At 50.3% G+C, this 13,145-nt stretch overlaps 1 protein-coding gene across 1 annotated transcript in view; it reads left to right on the top strand.

Moving 5' to 3' along the window:
* The first annotated feature begins 1,125 nt into the window (after positions 1 to 1,125).
* Positions 1,126 to 13,145, top strand: part of LOC119461822 (medium-chain acyl-CoA ligase ACSF2, mitochondrial) — a 239,353-nt gene continuing 227,333 nt past the window's right edge. The window contains exon 1 of the mRNA XM_037723194.2: positions 1,126 to 1,408. Coding sequence (XP_037579122.1) covers positions 1,211 to 1,408 — 198 coding nt within the window. The 5' untranslated portion in view covers positions 1,126 to 1,210. The remainder of the gene's footprint in view (positions 1,409 to 13,145) is intronic.

The raw sequence follows: 13,145 nt of genomic DNA, 5'->3' as shown, positions 1-13,145 counted from the left end.
ATATATAATATAAACAAATTGATTACTAGTATTTAGAAATATATGTTCAAGAACAAGCATCAGATACACGGTTTTTGCGAACTGTGTCTCAGTTGTGACCATATTTAGAAGCAACTACCGCATTTACTCCATTGCAGCTTGCTGTGTAGCTTTAGGACATGTTTGTTTATTTCCTAGACGGAGCAAAGTAATGTGGAATTTTTACTTTTTGAAGGATTTGCGCTTGAAGATTTTAAATATCGCAACTTCTTTTGTAAACAGCCCGGTAACTATATACACGCTCAAGGAAGCTAAATTTTAGATGAATTAGAGTTCCAGAAAGTTTCATTTAGGACGCAAAATTTCATTCATGCACCTCTATTAGTTTTCCTAATAATGCGACCAAAATTAGGCAATATTTAGAATTCTTGTCTCACTCTTGCCCGTTTTTGCGGGAAGGTGCTAAAGCTACGAAGATAAGGTTTAAAACTAATAAAGGTACATGAATGACATTTTGCGTTCTAAATGGAAATTCCTTGAACTCTAATTCATCCAAAATTGAGCTTCCTTGAGCGTGTAGTGGCCGGGCTATTTACAACAGAAGTTGAGGTATTTGGCAACCTTGAAAACAAAATTACGCAAAAAGGAAGAATTCAACATTATTTTGCTGCGTCTAGGAAATAGATAAATATGTCCTAAAGCTACAGAGCAAGCCGCAATGCAGTAAATGGGGTAATTTCTTGTAAATATGGTCACAACTGAGACACAGTTCGCGAGAACCATGTATCCCATGCTTGTTCTTGAACTTTTATTTCTAAATCACATCAATCAATTTTTTATATTATATATAGTTGGAATCTACAAGAATTAAGCTTTTCTGTGGTATATGCGACAAATTTATATCCTAAGTAGAAGAGCCGCCACCGTTTCTCCCAAAGTACTGAAAACTCGTACCGCAGGAGTGGAACCGCCACCTTAACATGCTTAAATAACTAATTGAGCTGCAAGCATAACTTGTTCCTTTAGGCTGGCGGTCAGCACATTCTTTCGTGTTCAGAGGGCACGACGCGAACTGTCTCAAGCTCACTTATCTTTCGGAGCGTTGACACAGACAACAAAGCGTTTGCCTGTCGTTATCGAGGTCCCTATTGCAGGCCCCTCGAGAGCGTAGTCTCGGCGAGTTCTGCCTTCAGATTTCGCCGTGCTGCTTGGAAACGACGAGCGTGCAGCGATGGGACTTGTGACGGCGCTTGTACGGCGGTTCGCTGTTCGGGCGTGTAGCCACCTCGCCGGTGCCGCAAACCCACCGCTGCGGCAGGTCACGCTGGGACAAGCCGTTACTGAAGCGGCCGAGAAATGGGCCCACCGAACAGCCGTACACTTCCCTGCTGAGAACGTCTCGCTCAGCTATGGAGAGTTCCACGAACAGGTGTGTGAGCTACTTGCTGCTATTGCATGAGACGGCCTTCCCAGCCAGGCGTTATAGTGTATCAGCTCACTCTCATTTGTCCTAAACCTGAAGGCCAACAAATGGCACGAGATCCTTAAATATAAGAACGCTATTCTACCGACAAGGAAATGGCATAACGCAAACACAATTCATACACCGAGGCCAGTACAGAAAATGAAGGAATGATGGCAAACAAGTGGGCCCGAGCAAAGTGCGATGCGTTGATGGGGTAAACATTTCTTTATTATGATAACATGATACAATCCTATAATGACGAAACGCAAGCGTAACATTGAGCCACTTGGCATTCAGATGTTATACTCTCTGAACAGACATTCTACGTATACCGTTGGAAGCAGCATTAATTTTGTGCTCATTGATGTACCTGCACCAATAAAGCATGCACTCTGCTAAAATAAGGTGACGCTATTCAAAACCACTGCATCGCGAATACCAAAATGACGATTTTTGCGCAACATGCAGGGTGTTTCAGTGAACGCTTTCACAAATTTTTAAAAGCTGCTAGTTATTTGAAGTCTGAAAATGGAAACCAAGTTGCGCTGCGTAGTAGATGCACAGTAAGGAAAACCACAGACACACAAGATTTATGCAAACTGTTTATCCGCACCCCAAATGGCAAGGTATAGACCGGGTGTTTCAATGAACACTTTCAAAATTTTGGCAGATAACACAATTCTAGTCCATGAATTGGCATACTCGAAGAGGCGCACATTCCTTGCACAGAAAATTGAAATCCATAATTGACTAATTAAAAAATATTCCCTAATTACGTTTTAACTAATTACCTTATGACCCATATTGGAATTAACAAATTCTAGTAGTGGAGTTCGCAAGGCGGATGCACTTGGGTCGAATTCTCAGGATGACACCAATTTCGAGATATTAATTCCCAAATTTTGCGGACAAATGCATTGACGTTCCAGTTACTTTTGTGCTTCAATGCATAAAACAACGTTTTATTAAGATAGTAAATGGAACGCCCATGCATTTCTCCGCAAAGTACAGGAAATTAATATCCCGAAACTGGTGTCATCCTAAGAATTCGTTCCAAGCGGATCCGCTTTGCGAACTCCACATGCTAGAATTTGTAAATTGCAATATGGGCCATAAGGTAATTAGTCAGAACCTAATTAGGGATTCTTTGTCAATTTAGCAATTACGCATTTCAATATATTGTGCAAGTAATGTCCGTCTTTTCAAGTAGACTAGCTCATGAACTAAAATTGTGCTATCTGCGACATACAACCTTTAAAACGTTTCGAAAGTGTTTGCTGAAGCACCCTGTATTTTGCTACATACTTGCTACACATTTTTCGGCCTAAAGAACCAACTTGGACTCGACGAAGTTTTTCGATGGAGTGCAGGTAGATGCATTTCAAGGGGGAAACAGAGTACCGAACTATTGTGGATTTGTCCACAATGCAGGTAGTATTAGCTGAGATGTAGTGTAAACTCACTGCGCCAAATCACCTGGTGTCGAAATTTGACTGTCTTGCAAACTCGAATGCAATATTCGGAAGGTACACTTATACGGTATCATGATATCCTTTGCAATCACCTGATCACAAAAGAAGGCCCGTGCTGTCAGGCTTGAAACCAAAGAAGTGGAGCTATGGTAATCAGGTACAAACGTCAATTGATTGCTTAAACAGGCATTTTCGCGATTACAGTACAAGCCAACAGAATTCACGACAATGAGCATTCGCCAACCGCTTATCCTTTCAGAATAGTTGAAAGAGGGATGCACTACATTAGGCCGTGCATGCTGCCAGTAATGGTTATGTTATTACGAGAAAATTCGCCTATTATTTATAGCGATACAAAAATAACACTATTTGCCAATATTCTTTTACCGCAGAGTTGACTTAAACGTTGACTTAAATAGTTGGGCGTATCGCCCGAAGGCCGAATTAGTGACAGCAAAGTTTAGCGTTGCACTTCTGGGAGTGACTATACGCGGGTGCGCCATAACGTTGTGTAAAGCTGCGTAATGAGTGGCACCAGGGAAATTACATGACTTTCAGGTTGTGATCACTATAATTGTTTTGCGCTTTTCAACACTCTGAAAACATTTAAGATAAAATACATGCACTGTGAGTGAAATGTTTAGTGTGATTCGGTTGTGGACCACAATGATAAAACATTCTGAGGAACAATTTAGTTTACTGACGGCGCTTGTATGGCGCAAGGGACAGTTCTGGCTCTTGCTTGAGTAACATTAGCGGTTGAGTAGGATACCTTGCATATACGGCATAGGTAAACATACTAGCCTCGTGTGCGACCGATAGCGTCTCTGAAATGGCGCTCTGGTGACGTGAGCTGGGAGACTCGCGTTTTTCATCGGCTACACTCGGGCTTCATTTTCGTGTGTTTGCTCCCACTTGTGGGCTTGGGCATCACGGCACTCTCCAATAGGTGTCTGTATTTTTTTCTAGTGTTAGTTGTCTAAATACCAGCATTAGAAGGACGTCACATGTGTTATATTTATTGTGTCTTTCATGTAGCCACTTGATGTGGTAGCCCAGTGGCTGCTCAGCTCTATGTCGCTGATTCGACCCCGGCAGCGGCGGCGGGATTTCGATGGGGGCGAAACACAAAAACATTTCATTACTGGATTTTACGTGCCAAAACAGCGATATTATTATGATGCCGCCGAAGTGGGGGACGCTAAAATAATTTTGACCAGCTGGAATTCTTCAAAGATCACCCATCTGCACGGTATACGGGCGATTTTGAATTTGTAACCCATAAAAATGAGGCTGGGATTTTATCCCGCGATCTTCTGCTTAGCAGCGCAACACCAAAGATACTACGCCACGACGGCGGGCTATGCGTAGGTGGTGCTTAAAAAGAAAAAAAAAACATACAGGAGCAAATGTTCGCAACAAGATGAGGTATGTGTATGCTGCAGCCAAATTCCAGAGACCACTCAGCACATCGTAATGGAATGCAAAGGAATGCAGCCAGTGGAACCCGTAGATACATATATAAAAAATGCTAAAACGATAAGCATTTATAGCATACCTGATTACGTCAAGCCGGCTTGATGACTATTGTTCACTGCTGCGTTTCTAAGGGGATGCCAATAAGTCATCATCCTCGGTGCTGATAGCATACAGGGACGTGCAGACCTCGCTTACAATGTTTAAAAAAAGAACTTGCTCTTACCGCTGCCCTTTTGTTGCTCACATTTCACAGAAAAATGCATTTTGGAGTCGATGTCGCCCATTCTACCGCTTGACGCAGTTAATTGCCTTTAAAGGAAAAATGCAAAGTTAATTCGTTTATGCAGATGCAAGCTGCTCCCGCAACGGCGCAAGGATGGATGGATTGATGATATATGAGCGTCCCCTTTGAAGCGGGGTGGTGGGTAGCACCATCAGGCTCTTGTTCTTATTTCATTATCTCTTACCTATTTTTTGAAAAAAAAAACAAAGAGACAAGGAATCCCCGTCATCAAATTTTCCGAACGATTGCTGGGAACTTTGTTTTTGTACGCCTCCATTGTTTGTAGCTTCCCTACTTTGGTGCCACCGAACCTCCAATCGCCTCTTACTAATCTCTATCGCGGACATGTTTAATTTCCCCCAGCTATCCCTGAACCCAAGGGCTTCAAGGCGGCCAGAAGAGCCTAAACCAACAGCTCGGTACATATTGCTACGGCGCAACCAAGAGTAGCGCCAGTCCGAAGACGATTTCACGTGTAGAGGTAGAATTGGTCTCGTCAGCCATCTTAATTATGTATCATTGCCTTTCTTGTATATATTGTAAATACACCTGTATATGTGACTTCCGCAACGTAACAAATTGGTGAGAGGTGCTGGGTACCCACGAAAGACATCAACGGAACTCCGCAGCGGTCGTCACCTCGGACAGGACAGCATGATGGACAAAACAAGATCCGAAGTGGTGCGGCCCGCATCAACGCCTACAACCCCGACGGTTGTCCTGGCTTAGCCGCGGGATCCAGAAACGTTCTGTGGCACCTTGACGTACAAGACTGGATCGCCACGTATCAGCGTGTAAGTGCCCACAACCACTTTGATCCCATGATTATGTTGGCGAACTTGGTCTTCTACCTAGAGCGCACGGCGAAGGTTTGGTATGCCAACCACGAGGATGAGCTTAACAACTGAGACATGTACAAACAGAAGCTGAGGGAATTGTTCGGCTGTCCCGTCGGTCGGAAGAGCACTACTAAGAAAGAAGTAGCGACCCGCCTTCAAAAGGCCACAGAATCGTACCTCTCTTACATCCAGGGCTTGCTGGTTCTGTACCATAAGGCCAACAGCGATATGCCTGAGTCAGACAAGGTTGGCCATGTACTGAAGGGGATCGCTGATGGTTAGTTCAACCTGCTCATGTGCCACCGCATTGGCACGCCGTTCGCACGTCTGCCGAACACAGCTGCGACGTCCTCTTCTGACGACAGGCTAGAAATGCAGCGTACATCATTATCAGATGACTCGACGCGGATAGTGCGGCGAGAACTTGAAGCTATGGCTCCCGTAGGCTCTCTTTCATGCCCAGTGAAGCGCACAATTCGCATACAGCACCAGGTAATAGTGTGGCAAAAGTGCAGGCAATGGTCCAATGCTCGCAAATCTGGGAGTTCATTGTGTATGTGGCGTTGCCGCTTGACAGCTGTCTGATGTTCCTGGCCCATCGACTGGTCAGCGGTATCCTGCACGCTACCGAAATACAGCCGAGTGGCGAACCGCAGACGGCCAGCCAATCTGTATTGCCTGCCGGCGAATCGGTCACGTCGCTCGCCATTGTAACAACCATCCTGTATCTTCCCCTGTGTGACCGCCATTCACCAGTTATTATCGGCCCGAACAGAGTCAGCGTCGTTACCAGCCTCCATTTGAACCGCAACAGCCAGACAATGACGCTCCTGCCCCTTGGAAAAGTTCCTCGTCGCCATTTCGACGTCCCAAGTCCCGTTAGCCACTGGCTCGTCGACCATCGTCCCTATCGCCGTAGGCTCGTTGCGCACCGTCCCAGATGCAGCCCCGATGCCTGTCTCCGGAAAACTAAGCGATGCAGCTCCAAGACGTCACGTGACGCTGCATGACGACTCGACCACAAAACCCTCTGATCCCTTTTCCGACCAAACAGAACTTTGTGGACATTGTAGTCGATGGCGTCAGTGTCCCAGCACTTATTGACACTGGCGCGCACATGTTCGCGATGAGTGCCTATACTTGCGCCGATGCCTGAACATAGTTATCACACCCGCTGCATCACGCACCCTCCGCGTCGCCGACGGCGGAACGCCTACCGTGCTTGGTATGTACACTACTCGCAGTGGCATCGCGGGGCGCCTAACCACTGCATTCTTTGCGGTTTTGAAACAATGAACTTACGACGTTATACACGGCTTAGACTTTTTATCGCCCCTTTCAGCCCTCTTTGACTGCGCGCCTAGTGTCTTTCAGCTTGAACTGCCCCATGGCTGCTCTACTCCACTAGTCAAACACGCTGATCGCACCTGACCTCCCTGCCCAAGCTGCTGATGTCCGCCGTCTCTTGCAAACTTACCACGACATCTTGACCATGATGGCCGGCCTTTAGCCCATACATCTGTGGCCACCCATCGTATTCATACCGGAGACGACAATCCGATACGCCGCAAGCCGTACCTTGTTTTACATGCTGAACAAATGATCCAATGAGAAGTCAATAAGATGTTGACTAAAGCTGTTATCGAGTCATCTTGCAGTTCGTGGGCATCCCCTGTTGTCCTTGTTAAGAAGAAGGACGGCAGTTGGCTCGTTTGTGCCGATTACAGACACCTTAACAAACTCACGGGCAAGGATGTCTACCCCTTGCCGCGTATTGATAATGCTTTGGACTGGTTGCACGGAGCAAAGTATTTTCATCCATAGACTTTCAATCAAGCAACTTGGCAAATCCCATTATATGTCCTGGACCGTGAGAAAACTGCCTTGCTAACACCACTGACGGCCTCTACCAATTCAAAGTTATGCCGTTTTGCCTTTTTAGTGCACCGGCCACCTTCGAAAGAATAACGGACTCCTTACTTCGCGGCTATAAATGGTCCACTTTGCCAGACTCGCGCACCAGTGTTATCTAGAGGATGTGATAGTCCATTCACCAAGTTTCGTGAGTCCTCTCACACGTCTGTCGGCCATTCTTGCTGGTTTCCGACGCGCCGGCCTGCAGTTGAACTCGCCCAAGTGCCACTTTGGACGTCATCAAGTTACCTTTCGTGGCCATCTCGTCAGCGCCGCTGACGTTCAACGCGACCCTGAGGAGATTCGCGCTGTCCAGAACTTTCCTGTTCTGTCTTCCACCAGAGATGTAAGAATGTTTGTCGCACTGTGCTCGTATTTCCGTCGTTTCGTCAAGAATTTCGCCTAAGCTGCCCGCCCACTAAGCGACTTACGTAAGGAGGGCGTTACTTTCACATGTGCCTCGCTCAAACCACAGCCTTCTCCGCCTTCGTACGCTTGCTAACGGCTCCCCCCTTGCGGGCTCATTATGATCCATCTCCCGCCACTGAACATCACACGAATCGAGTGGCCATGGAATTGGGGCTGCACTCGTTCAATGGCAGCGTAACGCAGAGCGCGTTGTTGGGACGCGAGTACGCGCGGAGGAGAGAGAGAGAGAGAGACGTCTCGACGGCGTGAATCCCAACTGTCAACTGGTTTTATTTTTCTTTTGCTTCAGCCGCCCTTAGGGCTGCTAGCCCTTTCCAGTCGTCACCATTGGTGGAGAGTGGAGGACACGGGGGCGCGGGGTGCAACCGGTATGGTGGTTAGAAAGGTTTCGGAGCTGCGCTCGCTGCTCGCCCTTGCCTGCACGTTGTGGCCCTCTCACGGCCACTACAGCACTCCCCCCTTAGTGAGTTGCTGAACGGAGTGATCAAAAATCCAGGCGAGTAGGGGCTCTGAAGCACCGTCCACTTTGCGTACGTCGCGTGAGCACCTCTGGAGCTTGCGCTGCAGCTGGGGGCCCTGGCGAAGGCGGGGGGGGGGGGGGGGCTCTCTTGGCGGAGACACCGCAGAGGCGTCACTGTCCATGTGTGCTCGCTTGACACGGTAAATCGACAAAAACTCTTGGCGGCCGCATTTATCGATGGTGACATGCTTGTCCCCACGGTGGAGGACCTTAAATGGTCCATCATATGGTGGTTGAAGAGGCTGCCGAACAGCGTCATCTCGCACAAACACGTATGGGCACGATGTGAGCCGCGGGTTGACATGTACAGACCGCGTCCCTGGATACCGCGGGGGCTCAGCACGAAGTTTGCTCATCATATCGCGTAGACGAAGTGCGTAACCACTGTAAGCCGTAGGTGTCTCGTCTGAGCCGTGCACAAAGAACTCCCCTGGCAGCCTGAGTGTCGTGCCATAGACCAGCTCAGCGGCGCTGCAGCCAATGTCTGCTTTTAGAGTGGACCGTATGCCCAAAAGGACGAGTGAGAGCGCCTCCACCCAGCTGTGTTCTTCGGTTGCTGGGAGCGCTGCCTTAAGCTGACGGTGAAAGCGTTCCACCATGCCATTACTAATGGGATGGTACGCCGTTGTACGTATGCGAGTGGCACCGGTGAGCTGAGTGATGCTAGTGAAGAGGGTGGATTCGAACTGCCGGCCCCGTTCCGTTGTGATCGTGGAAGGCACCCCGAAGCGGGCAACCCAATGGTATAGGAAGGCATTAGCAACCGTTTCAGCGGTGATGTACACGATAGGGATGGCCTCCGCCCAACGGGTCCACGCATGTCAGCAGATAAGTCTGTCCGTGGCAGGGTGGCAGTGGGCCAACAATGTCCAGGGGAACATGATCAAATCGGGCGTCCGGGGTTGGGAGTGCTCCTAGTGCGGTCAAGGTGTGTCGGTGTATCTTGTAACGCTGGCAGGCTACACATTCACGTGCCCAGCGCCGGACGTCACGATTAATGCATGGCCAGACAAACTTTGCCATCGCCAATCTTTGTGTGGCTCTAATCCATGGATGAGAGAGTCTGTGCAGCGATTGAAACACGTGGCGATGGAGGTTGGAGGGCAAAAACGGGCGAGCATTGCCGATGCTTATGTCACAGAAAATTCTGTCTTGGGATCCGGGAATTGGCAGCCACTGCAGCTTCAGGGCAGTGGTTGCGGTCAACAGGCTCTTTAGCTCGTCGTCTTCACGTTGAGCTGCTGCCAAAGTGGAGAGATCAACCTGCTGTGTGGATACAATGGCATTTATAGGGTTCCGGGAAAGGGAATCTGCCACCTCGTTGTCGCCCCCCTTGATGTGGCGGATGTTTGTCGTGAATTCAGATATATATGACATGTGGCGCAATTCCCGCGCTGTGTGCGCGCCACCGTCGGAGCTTAGCGAACGCAGGGCGTAGTTAAACGGCTTGTCGTCAGTAAGGGCGAAGAATTCTACGCCTTCCAGGAAGTGGCGAAAATATCGGATGGCGCGTACATGGCCAGCGGTTCTCTCCCGAAAGTACTGTAGCAGTGCTCAGGCGGGGTTAGCTTCCTCGAGAAAAACGATGTCGGGCGCCAGATTCCATCGACGAGCTGCTGTAAGACAGCACCGACGACTGTGTCGGAGGCATCGGCCATCACACACTGCGGAATGCCGGGCCTAAGGTATGCAAGGAGTGCGGCATTTGCCAGGGCGTCCTTGATCTTGCGGAAGGATTCGCTTGGCTCGTCATACCAGGAAAGGGTGTCCGAGCAGTTTCGCGAAGTGGCCAGCAGGTTGTGAATCGGTCGGAGGATTTGGGCAGAGTGCGGGATGAAACGGCGGTATAAATTCACGAAACCCAGAAATTCTCGCAGCTGGCGCTTTGTATTTGACTGCGGGAATCCTTGCACCGCTTCAACCTAGCTGGGATGAGGCCGCACTCCTGAGCTAGAAATTACGTGTCCCAGGAAAGACAGCTCAGGTACACCAAGCTCGCATTTCGCCATGTTCACGACTACACCGTGCTCGACTAAGCGCTGCAAAACAATGCGCAGGTGTTTTATATGCTCTTCTGGTGTGCCACTTGCAACTAACAAGTCATCAAGGTAAGCGTGGCAGAAATGGAGGCCGCGGAAGGCGCCGTCCACGAATCTCTGGAAGGTCTGACCCATGTTTCCGAGGCCGAACGGCATCCGAAGAAACTCGAATTGTCCGAAGGGCGTCGCGATGGCTGTCTTCGGGACATCCTCCGGAGCAAAGGGAATTTGATGGTATGCCCGCACTAGGTCTATCTTTGAGAAGATGGTAGCACCGTGCAGGCTCGTCGTGATGTCATGGATATGCGGTAGCGGGTATCTGTCTGGTGTCGTAACCTGGTTTAGTGCCTGGTAGTCTCCACATGGGCGCCAGTCTTCCGGTGTCGCCTTAGGGACCATGTGAAGTGGAGATGCCCAGGGGCTCGACGAGGGCCTGATGATGCCCAGTTCCAGCATGTGGTCGAATTCCTGCCGGGCGAATTTCAACTTCTCCGGGCACAGACGGCGAGGCCGCGCGTGCATGGGTGGGCCGCTGGTTGAGATGTAGTCGCATACCGCGTGCTTCCCCGCAGAGCCGGCTGGCGGCTGCCTCGTCAGTTCAGGAAGTTCGTGCAGGATGCGAGCAAAATGTTCAGCGCCGGCCAGCCCGAGCAGCGTAGGACTCAACGGAGGGTGTTTTGAGGGGTTGCCCTGCACAGTCGCTTGCGACACGGGATCGTGGAGTAGTCTGTTGCTCACAGCGACGAGAATACCAAAGTGCCGAAGGAAGTCTGCACCCAGGATAGCGAATTTCACCTCTGCCACAATGAAAATCCATCGGAATGTTTTCTTCAAACCTAAACCCAGTGGCTGGGAGTGATATGCGTAAGTGGCAATGGTGGTATTCTTGACCGCCTGAAGGGGAGACGCACTGGGGACACGGCGCTCTGTTGACAAAACCGGCACCACGCTCACCTCAGCCCCGGTGTCCATGAGGAATCGCAGGCCACTGTCACAGTCGGTGAGAAAAAACACTGAAGGACGACGCTCTGAGGTATCCGGAACACTGGTCGCCCTCAGTGCCGGCTGCGGCCGTTTCCCGCGTAATCGCAGGGTGGAATACATTTGCGGGCGGCGTTGCCGTGCTTCCTGTTGTATCAAGAGATTCTCTGTCGTAGTTGCTGAGGTTGCGCTGCGGCACGCTGGTGCTCCGCGCGCGCGCTGCCATCCCGTATGGCTGCTACGGTGTCGGCGAGGTGAGAGATCTGCTCCCTTATGTCCTGCAGCTCGTTGGTAGATGTGCGACTTTCCATGTCTGTTTGCCCCGCCGCGATGGATGGCGAAGTCACTGCCGTTACTAAGTCGGCTAGTTCGGCGAGCTGAGAAAGCTGTTTGTCGGCAGCCGAGGCGGGGACCATCCGCACGTTTGTGGGGAGCCGTCGCAGGAAGAGCTCCCGAAGCAGCCTGCTGTCCACGTAGGTGGTCGTCGTGCCGAGCAGCTGTTGCATGTGGCGCAACAATTGGCTGGGGGTCCGGTCGCCGAGCTCAGCGCCGTGTAGCAGCTGTTTCAATCGCTGAGGCTCTGATGGCGTGAGGCAGCTGATGAGCAGTTGCTTGAGCGCTGTGTACGCGTTCACTGCAGGTGGAGCGACCAGTAGATCTCGTACTTCGCTCGCTGTTGTAGGTGGAAGGCCGCCGACCACGTGGTGGTACTTTGTCTGGTCGGCAGTAATGCGTCGGGCGGCGAATTGCGATTCCACTTGCAGGAACCAGAGTTCTGGGTCGGCTGTCCAAAATGGCGGTAGCTTAACGTCGACGGCGAAGATGGCTGGTGCATCGGCTGTAGTCTCCATGGCGTCGATATGTGGTTGTCGTTAAGCCTCGTCCGGGTCACCACTGTTGGGACGCGAGTACGCGCGGAGGAGAGAGAGAGACGTCTCGATGGCGTGAATCCCAACTGTCAACTGGTTTTATTTTTATTTTGCTTCAGCCGCCCTTGGGGCTGCTGGCTCTTTCCATTCGGCACATTGATGGAGAGTGGAGGACACGGGGGCGCGGGGTGCAACCGGTATGGTGGTTAGAAAGGTTTCGGAGCTGCGCTCGCTGCTCGCCCTTGCCTGCACGTTGTGGCCCTCTCGCGGCCACTACAGCGTAATTACATTCGCCAGCCGCCTCCTGTCACCTCCGAGAGAAATTTTTCAATTATTGAATGGGAGTGCTAGGCATTAGTTTGGCCAGTAGCCATATTCCGCCCCTACTTCTACGGCCGCACATTTTCTGTGGTAACTGATCACCACGTCTTGTGCTGGCGCTCGCATCACCTAAAGGCCCCACTAGACGATTGGGTAGATGGGCTCTAAGGCTCTAAGAATATTAATTTGCTGTTTTATACAAGTCAGGCCACTTGCACAAGGACACCGACTGCCTCTCCTGTCATCCTGTCGACCACCTTGTATATGATGCGCATAACAGCGACGCTTGCGTACTGGCCATTTCTGATCTACGTGACATTCCAACTTAATAACGGCGTGATTACTACTTGCGTGTTTTCATCGATCGTCTCAATTCTCGACATTCGGAGCCCACGCTGCGCATGTTAGTGCTCCGGGATGGCGTTCTCTACCGTCGCAGCTTACGACCTGAAGGAGCAGAATTTTTACTCGTTGTACCACGCCATCTCTGGACTTCTGTTTTTAAACAGTAGCATGACGCCCGTACTGCAGGCCACTTCGGCGTTTTGCGTACCT

This window comes from Dermacentor silvarum, chromosome 8 (assembly GCF_013339745.2).
Source record: "Dermacentor silvarum isolate Dsil-2018 chromosome 8, BIME_Dsil_1.4, whole genome shotgun sequence".
NCBI lineage: Eukaryota > Metazoa > Arthropoda > Arachnida > Ixodida > Ixodidae > Dermacentor > Dermacentor silvarum.
The sequence above is the reverse complement of the archived record's forward strand: the minus strand, read 5'-3'. Positions and strand labels throughout refer to the sequence as shown.